The sequence below is a fragment of the Rhinopithecus roxellana genome, chromosome 21, assembly GCF_007565055.1.
Source record: "Rhinopithecus roxellana isolate Shanxi Qingling chromosome 21, ASM756505v1, whole genome shotgun sequence".
NCBI lineage: Eukaryota > Metazoa > Chordata > Mammalia > Primates > Cercopithecidae > Rhinopithecus > Rhinopithecus roxellana.
The window spans coordinates 2,871,367-2,890,581 of NC_044569.1; the positions used below are offsets into that span (position 1 = coordinate 2,871,367).

Here is a 19,215-nt window from a genome sequence, read left to right on the forward strand (position 1 = left end):
CTATGTCAGGCCATCTCCAAAGGCCCTCTTCTCTTCTGAGGCACCTCTTTCTGATGGCTTTTATTTTGGGAGGGGTCATCTGCAACTCTCTTCTTTCCGGTCTCTAGACCACCAGAGTCCTTGTGCTCCACACTTGCTGTCTCTCCAGAAATAAGGAATCAACTGGGAACAGGCTTTATTTTTTTTTTGCTGGACTGTCTGATTACATTTAGTCTGAGGGTCACAGGAAGAGAGCAGGTGCTATTAACCTGGGGCCAGGAACCCTCTTATAGAGAATGCGAAATTGTGTGTATATGAGAGTGAGTGTTTCTGTGGGTTTAGTGGACGCTTTTCTGAGATGATGGCCCATAGTTTACCCAGCTTTCCAAAAGAGTCTCTGATCCTCTCCCAGAGTTTACAATCTACTGCACTAGAGCCTTCCGCTTCAAGCAGAATGTTTACATTCTATACCTACATTGCTCTAAGTGTGGTTTGGAGGCTATTTCCTTATAGAATCATTTCTGCAGGGATCAAGTAGGGAGAGATGAGAGGGATGGGGATGAAAGACGGAACTTGCCAGCAGTTCTTGCAGGTAATGCTGAGTTAGTCCTTTTAGGCGTGCCGGGTGGACAGAAAGGCACCGTCTGCTCCCCTTAGCCCATGTCACAGCTAGAATAGTAATGGCAAATACTTACATGTGTGCAAGCAACTACTCTAAGGTTTTTACATGTATTATTTAATCCTCACAACAATCCTGTGAAGTAGATATTGTTATTTTCATTTTTACAGATACAGAAACTTGGTTGTAAAGAGACCAATTTGCCCAAGGTCCAGTAAGTGGTAGAGTTGGTATTCAAAGTAGGTTACCTGGTTCCAAGTTTACGTTCTTAATCACAAACAAAATCCTTTATAAGCAGATATTTGCCAAAGGGGAATAAGCAGATATTTGCCAAAGAGAAACTTAATGGAATATGAAGAGTCGTATTTAACTTTTTTAAGGATGGTCTCTGGGGGAAGATATTTTCATAGGTATTAGGAGATAGATGATGGCCTACATTTGGTAGTAATTGAACAATAAAATGTTATTCCCTATATGCGAATAAAAACATATTTCTAATATTTCCCTTAGTCCCTCAGAAGAGAATCAGTGTGTAGATAGATGCCAGCTCTGAATGCAGTGCTTGGTTCCCCAGGGCTCGCAGCAGTTTCTCTTCCCCTCCTCGACCTCGAGTTCTGGGCTCTTCAGGCACGGCCATAGCCCCTTGCTCTTCTGTCTCTACTCAGCTGCTTGTGTTTTCTTGTCTGCCCGGTGCTTCAGTCAAAAGGACCTGCAGATGGATGAGGGTGAATGACTCAAAGTGAACCCCCCACCCCACACTGTGCTTTCCTCTGAGCTCTGGCCCTTGCAAGAGACAAGGGACGTTAAGATCCACTCTGTCACCGAAGCAGGGACATTGGGAGTCTTCCTTGCCTTCCCTTCTTTCCTCTACTCCTCATCCAGAATATTACAATATTCCCAGAAACCTCACCCCAAAATATTCCCAGAAACCTCACTCCAAAAGAGTTTGGGAGCCCATCCCTCCTCCCCATCTGGACACCTTTGCCCTAGGTCAGCCCTAGTCTCTCTCCTGACTTGACAGCCTGCTGCTGCTGCTGCTGCTGCTGCTGCTGCTGCTGGAACTCACCCTCTGGGCTCCATGCTTCACACAAGTCCAACCACACTCTCTCCTTAACAGCTTCTCATGACAGGGTTCCCCTGTTTGTAACTTGCCATGTGCCAGGCACTGGGCTGAAATTTTGCATGCACTGCCTCACAGGTTCCCAGTAATCCCAGGAGGCAGCAGCTACCGTGTTCTGTCCCTCACAGATATGAAAAGCAGGCTTTGGGAAGTTAAAGAACTTGCTAAGATGGTGTGTCTCATATGGTCAGAACTGGATTAGAACTGTAGCTTTGCATGCACAGGTCTCAACTACTGCGCTGTGCTGCCATGGGACAGTGTCCAGCCCCTCTGTCCTGATGATCTGACACCACCTACCTCCTCAGGCCATGGGGAAGCATTCCCTGCCTGGACATCCACCCCAGCAGCACCATGCTTGTGTTGTTCCCTGTACACACTGAGTGATCTCCCGCTGTGTTCCTTCTGCCTGGAATGCCCATCTCAATTCCTACCCCATGGCTCTGCCCTTTAAAGCTCAGGTCAGGAGTCACTTCCCCCAAGGAAACTTGTGACTGGATCACCTGCTACTCCTCTGAACCTCAGTTAGACTCTGTGGTGTATATTGTCATCATTTCCACTTATGGGCCATCTGCGGGAGCCCTCCAGGCTCAGGGGCCACATCCATTCTTGCACCCTCAACACATAGTGCTAAGCCTCACCCATGTACGATGGTCATCCATGACCATCCACAATGGCCAATGACCTACTTTCTGTTAGTGCCTTTTATCTGCCTCTCTCCATTCTGCCTTGGACTATAAGCAGGCATTGTATCTGTTTAATTGGCTTTGCACACCAACTACTTCACTATAGTGTAAGTGAGCCCTTTAAAATTGTGTGTACAAAGATGATGAATGATGATTTTTGCTTCCTTTACTTTGTGTACAGATGCAAGCCCAGAATCACAGGGCGGCAGTGTGACCGATGTGCTTCCGGGTTTTACCGATTCCCTGAGTGTGTTCCCTGCAATTGCAACCGAGATGGGACTGAGCCAGGGGTGTGTGACCCAGGGACCGGGGCTTGCCTCTGCAAGGTAAGAGAGATAGTGCAATGTCAGAGACGCCAGCTGCCAGTCAGCGGGGAAGTGCTTCATGTTGAGTCAACATAGAAGAGTATGTGGGAAATAGGACTGACCCAGAAGAGATGTTGATAGTGTGAGTAGCGTTTTGTAGTCATGATCTCATTCTACAGAAATAGTTAGGAGGCAAGATCCCATTTATCTTTTGGAGAGGTCACAGACCACCTTAGAATCTGATGACAGATATAGACCCTTTCCAGAAAATCAACACAAACTTTTATCTACAGTTTCATGAGGTTCATAGGTTCCCCTAAAACCCACTCCTGAACCATGGACTCCAGGTGATCATCTCTGCTCCAAGGGGTTCCACCAGGTTGTAGGAGACCTTCCAATTCCCAGGAGATGTTTTAAGGTGGTGGTGAGTGAGATGAATTGGTCTCCCCATCCTGTGAACCATACAGTGCTATTTCTCTACTTGCAAGATGCCGCAGGGGCATTTTATGAAATTTAGAGAATTCTCTCTTCCATTTGTGTGTGGTATAAAAGTTTAAACGATTAACGTGGGATGTAAGCTTAATAATTAATGTCTCTTTTAATGTTTTGCTCACATCCTTATCCTAACATCTTGTGTTGGTATTTAATTTGTGCAAGTAGCTAATTGCAACTAGGGAAATTTTGGAAGAAGTGATCTCTTACTTCATGTTTTGCTTCAACAGGAAAATGTAGAAGGCACAGAGTGTAATGTGTGTCGAAAAGGCTCATTCCATTTGGACCCAGCCAATCCCAAGGGTTGTACCAGCTGTTTCTGTTTTGGAGTAAATAATCAATGTCACAGCTCACATAAGCAAAGGGCTAAGGTATGCATTGACAGGAAGTGCTGGGGAACATTTTGTACATGGATTTGTTAAATGGTAAGTGTTGCCCTCGCTGCTCCTTGGTCTGCAGCATTTTAAAATTCTTGTTTCCTGAATTCGTTGGGTGTTTGCTCGAATATCATGTGCTCAGAGGGGCTTTCCTTCACCACTCCCGATAAAATAGCCCACCTTGGACACTCTTGCTGACCTTACCCTTGTCTTCCCTACAGCAGTCATCACTCCCTAACATATTTAACATTCTGTTTTAAAATTTGTTTATTGCCCTTCTTCTTCTGTCCCTAGAATGTGAGTTCCCTGATACACCCCTAGTGCCTAGAATAGGACCTGGGACATAACAGATGCCCAGTAAATCTCATTAAATAAATAGAGTTTGTCATTTTCCCCCTTAAAGGAAAACCCTGTTTCTATACTCACAACACTCTAACACCAAATGTGTGGGGTTTTTTTCCATACCAAAAATTCTCTGATTTTCCCAGACACTCCCGGGGTGTCCTGCAATTCAATTCACTTCTGACACTCTCTACCTGGAGGTGGCATCAGACTGTACAGGCTAAGGGCTCAGTTCTTCCAGACTGCCCCCACTTCAGATGCCAGTTGCAAGTCCCAGGCCTCCAGTACTTCTCCAGTGTTTTGCTACAAGTCGGGGGTTCCCACAGCCCCCTTCCTCATGTTTATAATCTGCTATAATGGCTCCCAGAATTCAGGATATACTTTCCTTCCTATTGCTTTTTATTATAAAGAATATGATAAAGGAGACAGAGCAGCAGCCAGGTGAACAGGTGCATAGGGTGAAGTCCAGGGGGTTCCAGGCATGGGAGTTAGGGCGCACCACCCTCCTGGCATGCAGACGTGTTTACCCACCCAGGAGCTCTCCCAAACCACCATTTAGGGTTTTTGTTTTGTTTTGTTTTGGTGGCTCTTTCATGTAGGCGTGATTGATTAAATCATTAGCTATTGATGATTAACTCAATCTCTAGTCCCTCTCCCTTCCTCAGAGGTTGAGGGTAGGGCTGAAAGTCCCAACCCTCTCATCCTACCTTGGTCTTCCTGGCTACAAGCCCCCATCCTGAAGCTACCCAGAGGACCCAGCCACCACTTATCTCATTAGCACACAAAGAGACACTGTTACCACATCAGAGAGTCCAAGGGTCTTAGAAGCTCTGGCATCAGGAATTGTGGACTAAGACCAAATATTATGGCAAAAGATGCTCCTATCACCCCTCTCATTCAGGAAATTACAAGGGTTTTAGGAACTCGGTGCCAGAAACTGGTAGTAATAGCCAAATCGATATTTCTCATTGTGTCTCATTATGTCACAATATCACACCCCTCATTTCTCATTTTTACTTCTTTCTGTTTTGCTTTCCTTCTCACCTATTTTATCATATCTTTTCTTTGACTACTTTTTTTTTTTTTTTTGAGACAGGGTCTCTGTTGCCTAGGCTGGAGTGTAGTGGTGTGATCACAGCTCATTGCAACCTTCGCCTCCAGGGCTCAAGCAATCTTCCTGCCTCAGCCTCCTGAGTAGCTGGGACTACAGGCATGCACCACCACACCTGGTTAATTTTTGCATTTTTTGTAGAGTCGGGCTTTTGCCATGCTGCCCAGGCTGGTCTCAAACTCCTGGGCTCAAGCAGTCCTCCCACCTTGGTCTCCCACAGCGCTAGGATTACAGGTGTGAGCCACCGCACCTAGCCTTCTTTGGGCATTTTAAAAATTAACTCAATGAAACTAAAACTGTTCTTGCTTTCATTATTCCATGAACCAGTAACCTCATGCTTGCCTTCTTTGTGTGAGTCATGTCTTATATCCAACAAGTATTCAAAAACAGATTTTTTCTTTTTTTTTGTCTCCCAGGTTCAAGTGATTCTTCTGCCTCAATCTCCTGAGTAGCTGGAATTACAGGCATGCCTCACCACGCCCGGCTAATTTTTGTATTTAATAGAGACAAGGTTTCCCCATGTTGGCCAGGCAGGTCTTAAACTCCTGACCTCAGGTGATCCGCCCACCTTGGCCTCCCAAAGTGCTGTGATTACAGATGTGACCCACCATGCCTGGCCCCAAAATGACTATTTTATATATTTTACTGCCTGCCTATTTCATATCTTTTACTGCCTGTCTCCTAAAAGGAGTGCAGCTAGTAATTGGAAAAAAAAAATACTTTGTAAATCTGCTCTGAAGTCTCTTCTCCCCTGGGAACCAGAAAGCATTAATCCAACCCTATGCTTGGTCAGTTCTTTCTTTTTTTACCTCAAAATTAACTGGCTTCCTTTGTGACCAGGAAACGATTTAATTCTGATGCTCCATTTAAAGAAAAATAATAATACCAAGCCACTGAATTCCACATCACATTTTTCTTTATAGGGAGCTTGCCATTAAATGCGCCATGGTCCTAGTTTTTATTCATACGTTTGTTTCTTTATTATTCGAACACTCATTGTTCACCTACTAAATGTCAAGAACCAGGATGTGTGCTGGATTACAAAGATAAATCCCACATACATAAGGCCACTGCCTTCCCAGAACTCCCAGTGGCAATGGGTGAGACGGGGCTCCGGCTTGGGAGGGCAGGTGGAGGAGGAGATGCATGAAGGAGGCCTCTGAGGCAAGGAGGCTGCCCGTGAAGCTTTCTGTATACATCATGCAGCCATCACGAGGGGTGCCACGACCAAGACGTTTTCATCCGTTGCTTCTCTCCCTCTTTCCAGTTTGTGGATATGCTGGGCTGGCGCCTGGAGACGGCAGACAGAATGGTCATCCCCGTCTCATTCAACCCGGGCAGCAACAGCATGGTGGCGGATCTCCAGGAGCTGCCCGCAACTGTCCACAGCGCGTCCTGGGTCGCACCCGCGTCCTACTTGGGGGACAAGGTAATGATGTCCTGCTGTTCTTCTGGGCCCTCAGTGGCCCTCTGCTATTGCTGTGTGAGCATCATTTCCTGGAAATCTGGAAGGAAGCATCCAGCAGTTCAGGTTACTAACATTCCAGAAATGAGCTGAACTAAAATGAAGAAGAGACCTTGCTTCCTGCTGTGAGGGGCTGAGCAGGCACCCACTGCACCCCACCGTTGCCACGCATGAGCTACCAGCAAAGGAAATCGCCCACAACGTTTTTCTCAGTTTTTACCTAATGCCAAAGAATTTTCCTCCAGAGAAATAACCATTTAAATGATATTTATTGCAAATGGGACATGCATGCTTTTCAATGCCAGTGCTGAGAATTCTTTATTTTAAGGCAGAATAAAGCCTCTTTGTTAGGAAAACAAAAGCTGACAAGTGACTCACAAGCTTATTAAAAGAAACGCAGGATCTGGTGGCAGTTCGACTTTCCTAAGGAGAATCGCACTAGTTACACACTCCTCAGGAGCTTACAAACCACTTGCTCTTCCTTTGCTGCATGAGTTATTATGCCAGAGCCTGGCCACCTCCACACATTTTATGAGGACAGAAACGCAGGCCTCATGTGGCAACACCATCAGGTGACATATGTTTCTTAGCAAGGGTGGAACTTGCTAACGGGTGGATTTCACAGGGCCCGCCTCAGGGGATGCCATATTCTCACATTAGGAGGAGTAAACTATTAGGGCCTCGGCCTGAGGTCTCTAACTTTGTCTTCTGGATGAAGGACTGTGGGTTTTGACATCTGAGTGTGGGAAATATTGCCTCTCTCCTATGATCCCACTACTCTCACTTAATACTCCTCTTTACTGCTATATGATGGGCACATGTGTTATCTATCGTCATGTAACAAATTACTCCAACACCTTGCAGCTTAAAGCAATAATGATTATCTGGGATGAAGAATTCAGGAGGGGATGGCCCAGAGTCTTCCGAGGTTACTGTCAAGATGGCAGCCAGGGCTGTAGTCCCCTGGGATTGGAGCATCTGCTTCCAAGCTCACCCACCTGGCTGTTAGCAGGCCTCTGCTTCTGGCTAGCTGTGGGCTGGAAGCCTCTGTTTCCCATCACACGAGACCCTCCATAGGCTACCTGAGGGTCCTCATGACATGACCGCTGGTTTCCCCCAAATCAACTTATGGGGGATGGGTAAGGGGGTTGGGTGAGGGGGGGAGAGAGAGAGAGAGCGAGTGAGCAAGAGCGAGCTAGCTCAGGACAGAAGCTGCAGTGTTTTTGTAACCTAAATTTCAGAACTGCCATGCCCTCACTTCTCCTTTATTCTATTCATTAGCAGTGAGTCACTAAGCCCAGCCCACACCCAAGGGGAGGAGAATTTGGTGGCTCACGCCTCTAATCCCAGCACTTTGGGAGGCTGAGACAGGTGGATCATCTGAGGTCAGGAGTTTGAGACCAGCCTAGCTAACATGGTGAAACACCTGTTTTTACTAAAAATACAAAAATTAGCTGGGCATGGCGGCGAGTGCCTGTAGTCCCAGCTACTCGGGAGGCTGAGGCAGGAGAATCACTTGAACCTGGGAGGCGGAGGTTGCAGTGAGCCGAGATCGCGCCACTGCACTCCAGCCTGGGCGACAGAGTGAGACTCTGTCTCAAAAAAAACAAAACAAAAAGGAGGAGGGGAAATTAAGCCCCACCTCTTAAAGGCAGGAGTGCAAAGAATTTGAGGCCATGTTTTTAAAATCACTTTAAGCCCATCAAAAAAGCAATACTTAATCACAATAATAATTTAAGACATTACCTTGAAATACTTCCAGGCTTGGAGATCAAAGCTCTGTAAGGCTTTGTCAGGTTACAGACTCTAAGGAAAAGCTTCTGTTGAATGGGATCCTAGAAGAACGTGGCTTCGTTCCCCTGCCTCCTCTGAGTTGTTGGCATTTTCCTGTGGGTTATTTTGTTCTGTGTAATCAGAGGTGATCTTGCCTGTGATTTTCATCCTTCTGTCACTTCTTCCTTCTTGACTATGTTTTACTGTAAGGTTGGGAAGTGTCAGGACCCAAGGTGTGAAGTAGCTGTCAGAAAACTGTTACCATTCACTCCATGTCCCCAACACCATCATGCTGCTTGAGTGACACAGAGGTCTGTGCACCTGCTGGAGTTGTCAGCCATGGCTACTGTACCCAGCAGAACTCACAATAATTTAGGAAATGTTCACCATCTGCTTTCAGGAGAATTGTTTTTGGAGAAAATTTATTTTTAGAGGTTCATTTTATGACTGATAGATATTATCCAGTTCTCTCAGTTAAAAAAGAAACCAATGGCCTAGATTTCCTAGAATAGTTGTGGATTAAATAAACATTTTGGTTTAGTAATCATCTAGAAAAAAAGGAAGATGACTATTATTTCCTTCCTTCCTTCCTTCCTTCCTTCCTTCCTTCCTTCCTTCCTTCCTTCCTTCCTTCCTTCCTTCCTTCCTTCCTTCCTTCCTTCCTTCCTTCCTTCCTCTCTTCCTCTCTTATAGGGTATTGCTCTGTTGCCCAAGCTGCAGTGAAGTGGTACAATAATAACTCACCGCAGCCTCAAACTCCTGGGCTCAAGCGATCTTTCCACCTTAGCTTCCTGAGTAACTGGGACTACAGGCATACACCACCACACCTGGCTAATTTTTAAATGTTTCTTGTAGATTCAGGGTCTTGCTATATTGCCCAGGCTGGTCCCTAACTCCTGACCTCAAGTGATCCTTCTGCCTTGGCTTCCCAAAGTGCTGGGATTATAGCTACTACACCCAGTCTTATTTTTCTTTTTAATAAAGGTATCTTCTCGCTTGTAAAACTCAATCATGTTTGTGCTAAACATTTCAGATGACATTAAAAATAGCATAAAGTAGAAAAAATACCATCCTCAACCCCACCCCCTAGATACAACCCTTGTTAACAGGTCGAGTGTGTTTCTTTCCACGCTTTGTGTGCCTAAGTACTTTTCATGTGGGTTGATACTGACATCGTTTCTTTTAATGCTTGTGCTATTGATACTATTAATTCCGTTTTAGGTTTCTTCATATGGTGGCTACCTCACTTACCAAGCCAAGTCCTTCGGCTTGCCTGGCGACATGGTTCTTCTGGAAAAGAAGCCGGATGTACAGCTCACTGTGGGTATCAGAGCATGACCTAAGTGGCAGGAAGTGGCGGTTGCAGTTGGTGCTGATCTAAATTTAGGACATCTTGATATGTGGCCTACACAAAGTTTAGATTAGATCATTTCCAATATTTTGTAGAAACTAAATTACAGTTGAGAACATGTAGCATCTTTTCAGGATCCTGCTTCCTCTGACCAAATGGTTTCTGTCTTCTCTGCCTCCAAAATACTTAACTGTACTTTGCTTTTGCCTCTCACTAGTTACTGCCTCATGTTAAACTTTTTTTTTTTTACTTTTTTTATTTTTGTAGAGATAGGATCTCGCTGTGTTGCCCAGGCTGGAGTTGAACTCCTGGCCTCAAGCAATCCTCCTGTCTTGGCCTCCCCAAGCACTGGGGTTATAGGCACACACCACCATGGCCAGCTAATTTTTTAATTTTAATTTTTGTAGAGATAGGATGCTGGCCTCAAACTCCTAGGCTCAAGCAGTTCTCCCTGCTCAGCCTCCCAAAGCTCTGGGATTACTGGCGTGAGCCACATGTCCAGCCACATATTACATATTTTTTATGTTTCTGTCTTTCAATTTTGTTTCATAATTGAATCCTTCCCATGGGGCAAGATCATATCGTTGGACTCTGTAAAGGACAGGTGACCCCTTTTCTCAAAAGGAGGGGAGATTAGAGAAATATGCCAGGAACTCCAATCCACTGAATGGTAACTGTTGGAGGAGAGTCCAAACGGGCCCCTCTCAGTGCTGGGCTCTGGGTAGGGGGAATGGGAGTCATGTGGTCTGAGAGGCCCTTAGAAGACTTTGTGGTTCATTTTGAGCTAAGTCTTTAAGAATGGGCATAAGAAGAGAAGTGCCCTCCCGGGGCAGGGACTAAGGCTAACAGGACTCAGGAGTGGTACAGGGCAGGAGGCTGTGCTCATGGATGACCAGTCCAATGGGGTTGTATCATCAGTGTGTGCAGAGTTGTTGAAAACAAGTCTGGAAGGGTTTGATGCTATAATAGGGTTTTTTTTTTTTTTTTTTTTTTTTTTTTTTTTTTTTTTTTTTTTTTTTTGAGACAGGAGTGCAGTGGCATGATCTCGGCTCACTGCAAAGTCTGCCTTCCTGGTTCAAGCAATTCTCCTGCCTCAGCCTCCTGAGTAGCTGGGATTATAGGCATGGGCTACCATGCCCGGCTAATTTTTGTGTTTTCTGTAGAGATGGGGTTTCACCATGTTGGCCAGGGTAGTCTCAAACTCCTGACCTCAAGTAGTCCACCCACCATTGAAGGGATGTTTGTGTTGTGAGAAAGGAAGTAACGACATCCACACACAATGTGCCTGGCACACAATCCAGTGTGGCAGTCTAGAAAATTCCTTGAGGGCAAGGGTAGTATCACATCCTACTTTGCATTCCCCACAACACAGGGCGTAATACCTTAAACGTAGGGGAGGGTGCCATTGCGTGAAGCCGGCTCCATTTCTGGTTTATGGGGTGTGATTAATGTGATGTAATGATAGCTTCGCGAAGGCTTTTCTCATGTCATGCGCTCACACCAGCAAGTCACACACACCTCATCACAGCATATTCTTGGTAGATATTTGTGTTCAGGCACTACTGCGTTGTGTTCGGTTTCTACTGGTATGCAAATCTACTGAACTGTTCTAAAAACTCCAAGGAACCTTGGCAGAATGTCTTGAAGATAAAGCAGCAAAGATTTTAGAGTTATAGTCTAAGGAAAAATAGCTACACAGTAAAAACACAGTCACAGCAGTGCTGTATTTAAGTTTCATGTTTTTGCAGAGCATCTTGTAGTTCAGGCCACGCCTATTTTTTTACTGCCAAAGTTTATTGTGCAAACCATTGGAATTCACTGAAAGGTAATGACCACATTTTCTGTTTCATTTTACCTTCAAACATGGAAAATAATTTAGGCTCATGAAACATTTTCCCTGCTGCTTTGTTCTAATACACTGTAATTAAGAGCCTCTAGGGCATGTTTCTTAGATTAAGGTTTCAAATGATATGTGATCCCAGGTAATGGCCTTCTTTCTGAAATACCAGCCCTAATGAAATACCAAACCCTTTAGGGTTTGGTGCTACAGCAGAAAAGCTGGGACATGAGTGTGTTTTTGCAGTAGGGTTGCTGATGGTAGGGTGCTGATGCAGTAGGGTACTGGCCACTCCACCCTGCCCTGTTAAGATGCACATGTGAGCCACCATAATGTCGTGGGCTGGAGGCTGAGAGCGAGTGAGGCTGGGTCCCAAAGCGGGAGGCAGCAGGGGAACTTCTTGCTCCACATGCCAGCCTGCAGCTCCCTGCTTGGGCCAACCCTCTGCCCTCCCTGCCCTCCTCAGTAACCCACCCACCAAAGCACTTTCTTCCCACCACAGGCTGGTTTGATGGGCAGTAATGAAAACAGCACTTCCTGCACTGACTGCAAGGCATAAAGAAAATTTTTTTTTCTGCCAGGTGCGGTGGCCCACACCTGTGATCCCAGCACTGTGGGAGGCCAAGGCAGATGGATCACTTGAGGTCAGGAGTTTGATACCAGCCTGGCCAACATGGTGAAACTACTAAAAATACAAAAATAAGCAGGGTGTAGTGGCGAGCAACTGTAATCCCAGCTACTAGGGAAGCTAAGGCAGGAGAATCTATTGAACTCGGGTGGCAGAGGTTGCAGTGAGCCAAGGTTGTACCATTTCACTCCAGCCTGGGCAAGAGAGTGAGATTCCATCCCCGCCAAAAAAAAAAAAAAAAGAGGAAATTCCATCTTTTTAAGCTATTTTTGGCCAAGGCAATTTTCCAGATTTCTCATTTGTGAAAAGACACCTATAATTATTCTGTTTCCATATCACTAATATTTTTATTAAAAATAGTTAATTCTGAGCTATTTTTTTAAAGTCAGGTATGTCATATGATGTAGACCATAGAAATGTTTTCTTAGATCGGTTACACATCTTGAAAGATCCCAGTGAAGGCACTAACGCATTCATGATTTTCTTTAAAAGGGTCAGCACATGTCCATCATCTATGAGGAGACAAACACCCCACGGCCAGACCGGCTGCATCACGGGCGAGTGCAGGTGGTCGAGGTAAAGGAAGAGCAACCATGGAATGGTCCTTTCTGTTTTATGACTTAATTATTTCAGACAATCATGATTTTTACTCATTTTAAGAATTTTAAAATATGGATTCTATTTATATAAATATAAGTTTATATATACAGGTTGAGCATCCTTAATCTGAAAATCCAAAATCCAAAATGCTCCAAAACGCAAAATATTTTGAGCACCAACATGACACTCAAAGGAAATGCTCATTGGAGCCTTTCAGCTTTCAGATTTTCAGATTAGAAATTCTCAGCGGGTAAATACAATGCAAATGTTCCAAAAAAAAAAAAAATTCTGAAATTTGGATCACTTCTGGTCACAAACATTTCAGAGAAGAGATACCCAACTTGTATAGATTCGAAATATGAATTACATAAAATGTGGAGTGATTGATGCTCATGTGGCTTTCTTGGTTCCATCTGTCCAGCCCTTTTATACTTTCTCTCCCATTTCACAATTAATTATCCTTATCTTAAAAACCCCGTGAATCAGCCTGGGCAACATGGCAAAACTCTGCCTGCACGAAAGCAAAATTCAATGGGCATGGTGGGGTGTGCCTATAATCTCAGCTACTTGGAAAGCTGAGGTGGGAGGATCGCTTGAGCCCAGGAGGTTGAAGCTGCAGTGAACCATGATCACGCCACTGCACTCCAGCCTGGGCAACGGAGTGAGACCCTGTCTCAAACAAACAAACAAAAAACCTGTGAGCTTGTAAATGCTGTGACATAGCTCCCTGTCATCCTCAGGTCTCCCTCAGTGCCTGAGACCTGTTTAATGTTCAACATATGCTTAGGATGAATGAATAGAAAAGCTATGAAAATGTTTTATATCCAAAGAAATAAGAGTAATACTAGCAAAATAAAGGAAAGCTCATCAGATCGTAAAACATTTTGTTATACTTATTTGGTTACAACTATTCCTAAAAACTAGTGTTCCATTTATATTATTAAATATGTCCAGTACCTCTAGGTGAAACTTTTTGAGTACTTTGAACTTGGAGACATATTTTAATGTTTCTGAAAAGGTACATCTATACAGTGGAATACTATCTGGCAATAAAAGAAACAAAATATTGACACTTACTACAAGACACCAAAGAAATATCATATTGCATGATTCTATTTATGTGAGACAGGTGATATCAGTAAAATGATAGAGAATCTCTAAAAATTCTGTCCTCCATAAAAGCAATGAGAGAACTGGCAAAAAGGGAAAAAAAAGGTCAGAATCAACGTTTTCAGAACTCTGGAAATTACTCAAAGCCTTGCAGCCATCTGGAAATGGCACACAATGTATAAAGATGCAATTTGTACCATAGTAGCATACAAGAGGAGGGAATGATACTAATAGAAACAAAGTTTTTGCATACTATTGAAATTAAGCTGGCATTTATATAAATTGTCCAGCATGGACACATGCATAGAGACAGAATGTAGATTAGTGGTTGCCTGGGTTTGAGGTGGGAATGGGTAGTGACTATAAACTGACACAAGGGTTCTTTTTAAGGTAATAGAAATGTTCCAGAATTACATTATGATGATGATTGCATGCTTCTGTAAATTTATTACAAAGTGTACACTTAAAATGAGGGAATATTATTGTATGTAAATTATTCCTTAAGTTGCTAAAATATAAATTAAAATTATATAAGCATCATATTTGTGTTAGTAATAGCTACCATTTGCTAGGCACTGTGCTGAACATTTTATATATATTGTATCATTTAATTTACCTTAATTATAATGATAGCCCCAAGACATTAGGTATTACTGTGCCTATTTAAGAGATGTAAAAACTGAGTTCAACAAGGGCAACAAAATATAAAGGTTAAAAAGGCAGGCTTTTGGAAACCGAGTGTGGTGGCTCACGCCTGTAATCCTAGCACTTTGGGAGGCTGAGGTGGGTGGATCATGAGGTCAGGAGATCGAGACCATCCTGGCTAACACCGTGAAACCCCGTCTCTACTAAAAGTACAAAAAATTAGCTGGGCGTGGTGGCACACGCCTGTAGTCAGGAGTTCGAAACCAGCCTGGCCAACGTGGCAAAACCTCATCTCTACCAAAAAGACATTAAAAAAAAAAATTAGGTCAGGTGCAGTGGCTCACACGTGTAATCACTGCACTCTGGGAGGCCAAGGTAGGCAGATCATGAGGTCAGGAGTTTGAGGACCAGCCTGGCCAACATAGTGAAACCTTGTCTCTACTAAAAATACAAAAATTAGCCATGTGTAGTGGCACGTGCCTATAATCCCAGCTACTCGGGAGGCTAAGGCAGGAGAATCACTTGAATCCAGGAGGCAGAGGTTGCAGTGAGCTGAGATCGCACCATTGCACTCCAGCCTGGCAGCCTGGGCAACAGAGCAAGACTCTGTCTCAAAAAAAAAAAAAAAAAAAAAAAATTACCAAACTGAACATAACAAGTGTTGACAAGAGTGTGGCAAAATTGTGACCCTTTGACCCTTTTGGTGGGAATGTGAAATGGTGCATCCACTGTGCAAACACTATGGAAGTTCCTCAAAAAATTAAAAGTAGGATTACCATATGCTCCAGCAGTCCCACTTCTGGATATATATCTAAAATAACTGAAAACAGGATCTTGACAAGATATTTGCACATTCATGTTCATTGCAGTGTTATTCACAATAGCCAAGAAGCAACCAAATGTCCATCAACAGATGAATAGACAAAGAAAAATGTGGTATATATAGATTTATACAATGAAACATTATTCCCCCTTAAAAAGAAGGAAATTCCGTCATAGGCTACAATATAGATGAACCTTGAGAACCTTATGCTAAGTGAAATAAGCCAGTCACGAAAGGACGAATACTTCATGATTCCACTTATATGAGTTATCTGAAATAGTCAATTCTTAGCAACAGAAATTAGAATAGTGGTTGCCAGGGGCTGGGGAGGGGAAAAAGGGAATTGTTCAATGGGTACGGGGTTTCCCTTTCGCAAGCTGGGTAAGTTCTAGAGATCTGTTGTGCAATGTTGTGCTTATAGTTAACAATACTGTACAGTTAAAAATGGTTGAGATGGTAAATTTCATGTTGTGTGTTTTTTACCATAATAAAACTTAAAGTAATATAAATGTTTGTGCAAGAAAAGATTGTATTTTCTGTCACCGTTGTGTCCGTTTAATGAATGACCTGAGCTGCGTGACTCACTCGGTTTCCATATGCCTTCCTTCCCTGTTTCTTACTCACCTTATGTTTGCACAAACAAAAGCACATTTAAAAACAAGTATGACACTGGGAATTTTATTTCATTTTATTGCCCCTTCTTCCCTGCCTTCATTTTTTTCCCTTCCTTCATGGGAATAACCCAGGACGTCTGACTTCTAAATGTAAATACTCCAGGAGACAGGTATTTCCCCATCTTATTTCATTTCTCCCTATGCATTTTAAGTGTCTTTTCTTTGATTCATTTGGGGCGTCTGCCTCTAAGGAACCCCTGGAAGTGAGCCTGCCTAAGGAAGACCCTGCCTTTCTGTTTCCATGTGTAGGGAAACTTCAGACATGCCAGCAGCCGTGCCCCGGTGTCTAGGGAGGAGCTGATGACAGTGCTGTCTAGACTGGCAGATATGCGCATCCAAGGCCTGTACTTCACAGAGACTCAAAGGCTCACCCTGAGTGAGGTGGGGCTGGAGGAAGCCTCTGACACAGGAAGTGGACGCAGAGCATATGCTGTGGAAATGTGTGCCTGCCCCCCTGCCTACGCTGGCGACTCTTGTCAGGTAGGAAGTTTTCCCATCCACAGCATTCCAGTGGGGAACTCCTGTGGCTGTTGTTTTTGGCTGCTGTCCAGCACTACGGGATGGTTTGGGGCCCTCTGTCTATTGTTTCTCTGTTCAAGTTTCTGCAGGGCTTATCTTATATCTTACCTAGACTCCCTTCAGGAATTAAATGTGAAAAAGACATCATCAGTGTCTCAGAATTCATAGGAAATCTACAGGAGTTCAATAGATGCTGAGGGTTAGAGAAATCCAGAGTAGGAAAATAATATACTGTAGTTTCAAATAGCTAGAAGGAGGGTATTGACTGTTCCCGACACAAAGAAATGATCAATGTTTGAGATGATGGATATGCTAATTACCTTATCTGACCACTAAACGTTGCATGTGTCACACCATCACTATGTACTCCATAAGTATTTATCATTATAATTTATCAATTTTTAAAACAAAATATTTTTAAAATGAAGGAGCTCACCAGTTAGTATTTGAGCCCCTGCTTTCCCAATAACTGACCTTATACCTTTCTCTAATCCGAAGCCTCCCTCCACCCCACTCTCAACCCACCAGTAGAGTTGAATTCCAGAGAATATCCTGGATTTCTTAGACGACACTATGTTCTGGCTTGCAGCAGGACTCTCATTGTTTGAGGTCCAGTCAACCAGAGCTGTCTTCAGATGATTAACATGTGCTAAATATGTCTTTTCTTAAAGATCAGGGCGAAAGCACAATGTTAGCACGATTAGTAAAAGTAGCAATGACAGAACGCTGTCATTCTGTGTATTCCATACATCCATAAGTACATAGGCTTAACAAAACCTTTCACTTTCTTTCCTCGCCCCCTGGTAGCTGAAAACCCCAAGGTGATCTGTGCATACGAGTTTCCACTTTTTAAACCTGCAAAAACAAATCTGACCTGCCGTGGTCTTCTGGGGACTCCCAAGTTGTAATATTTAGCCCACAGGTTGCCTACATTCTTCCCCTTCCTCCATCTCTTTTCTAGCCTGATTAAAATTGATAGCCCGAGGGAAAGAGAGGGACTCTGGATTTCTACCCTCCTACCCAGGGCGTGTTCCCTGCCCGTGACTCAGCCTGTGATTTAGGGCGTCTGCAGGGTGAGGTGGGTGGAAGGTGATGCCCGCCCCACCTCACAGGAATTACAGAGCGGTGCACTTACCTGCGGGACTGTTATGTGCACTCTGGCACAGGCTGACTCATGTGTGAAGTTTAAAGGTGGGGCGCTTGCCGCAGACAGCCTTCCTTACCTGAGTCAGGCAGGCCCGGACACTGAGCAGGAAGGGCAGGTATAAGAGGAAGAGGCAGAGGTTCGTGCGCAGCCAGCGGACGCCCAGGAACCAGGATGCCTCCAGCAGTGAGGCGGTCAGCCCGCAGCATGGGATGGCTGTGGATCTTTGGGGCAGCCCTGGGGCAATGTCTGGGCTACAGTTCACAGCAGCAAAGGGTGCCATTTCTTCAGCCTCCCGGTCAAAGTCAACTGCAAGCGAGTTATGTGGAGTTTAGACCCAGCCAGGTAACATCCTTTTAAGTTTTGGTTTGGGATGGGGAAGAGTTTCCAGCTTTGTGACATTTTAAGTTACAGTTATGGTGACTAATGAGTAAATGGGTGGACTGAGGAGGGGCTGATGGCCTCCCAGTCGCCTTGACTGGCAGTGTTTATTACAGTGCCTGACAGATTGCTCTCCTGAGCTATTAACCACAAACCCCGTTAACATCAGCCCACCTGGAAATGCTGAGACAGTTAAGAGCTTGAATGCTTGCGGGATGTTAATATACAATGAAACTTTATGCCCTTTAGAGACCAACCATCCCAAGCCTCAGAACAAAGGAGTCCAATGCCTATAGCTTTCCAAATGCTACTTGGAAGAAAATTTACCCATGGGGGGAAAAATGAGAGTGAAATGCAATGCTTAAGAAAAGTGATCAAAGTTTGCATAATTCCTCAAAGACATGCTTCCATTTACCAGGCAGGAAACATCAAGAAATTCTGCTCTCTTTAAACATCCTGGATACTACATGTATTCTTACAGAGAAATAGATCCCATGGCTACAGATATAGCCCTGGAAACTGGATTAGGGACATAATCTTATTTATATAATTTGTATTACAAAATTTACTGGAAAACTTAACATAAAACATCATCATGTTAACTAGTTATAAAACCCCTTTATTGAAATAATGTATTAGAACACATTCATTTTCATTTAAAAGTGAGTGTTCAATATAATCTGAATACTTGAACTGATTTTTTTGTAGAATGTGGTTTTGCTTGCTTTATAAGAGGTGAAAAAATGATTCTATTTTAGTAACTGACAAATCCTCAGAGAGTCACATGATATGTAACTCTTGCAGAGTGTATTTTCTGCTTGTAATCAAAAGCAAATTAAGATGGGTGATTTAGTTTTAATCAGGATAGACTATACTCCCCCAAAGCGTGTTTAATTAAGGCTTCTACTCAGGCGTGTTGTCATAAACTAACCAGATCTATCTGCTTATTTGAATAACTTGCCAAATGTGATTATTTTGTAAGCAGGTAATGTGATATACACCAATAATTATAAGTTACTTGCCACTTATTAGGACAGATTGTATAATAGATACAGTGACACCATCATTGGCTACATTTCGTTCACATGTAAATCTCAGTTGTGCTTTCAGCAAAAGAACATTCCTTTCATACTTTCATACTTTGATTCTCCTTTAGACAAGCCTATTCGTATAACAACATAATCTGTTTATTTGCAATGTACTCTTTGCCCTAAACATGGTTCCTAATAGCTTAAAG

At 43.7% G+C, this 19,215-nt stretch overlaps 1 protein-coding gene across 2 annotated transcripts in view; it reads left to right on the top strand.

The window, feature by feature from the left end:
- The first annotated feature begins 6,197 nt into the window (after window positions 1–6,197).
- Window positions 6,198–19,215, top strand: part of LOC104678039 (laminin subunit alpha-3) — a 94,422-nt gene continuing 81,404 nt past the window's right edge. Inside the window, exons 1-4 of one of the 2 annotated variants that reach the window (XM_030926086.1) lie at window positions 6,198–6,457; window positions 9,488–9,586; window positions 12,575–12,658; window positions 16,184–16,414. In XM_030926086.1, coding sequence (XP_030781946.1) covers window positions 6,305–6,457; window positions 9,488–9,586; window positions 12,575–12,658; window positions 16,184–16,414 — 567 coding nt within the window. In that variant the 5' untranslated portion in view covers window positions 6,198–6,304. Of the gene's footprint in view, window positions 6,458–9,487; window positions 9,587–12,574; window positions 12,659–16,183; window positions 16,415–17,752; window positions 17,943–19,215 lie in introns of those variants that run through there. The other variant, XM_010383228.2, reaches the window with a different exon arrangement.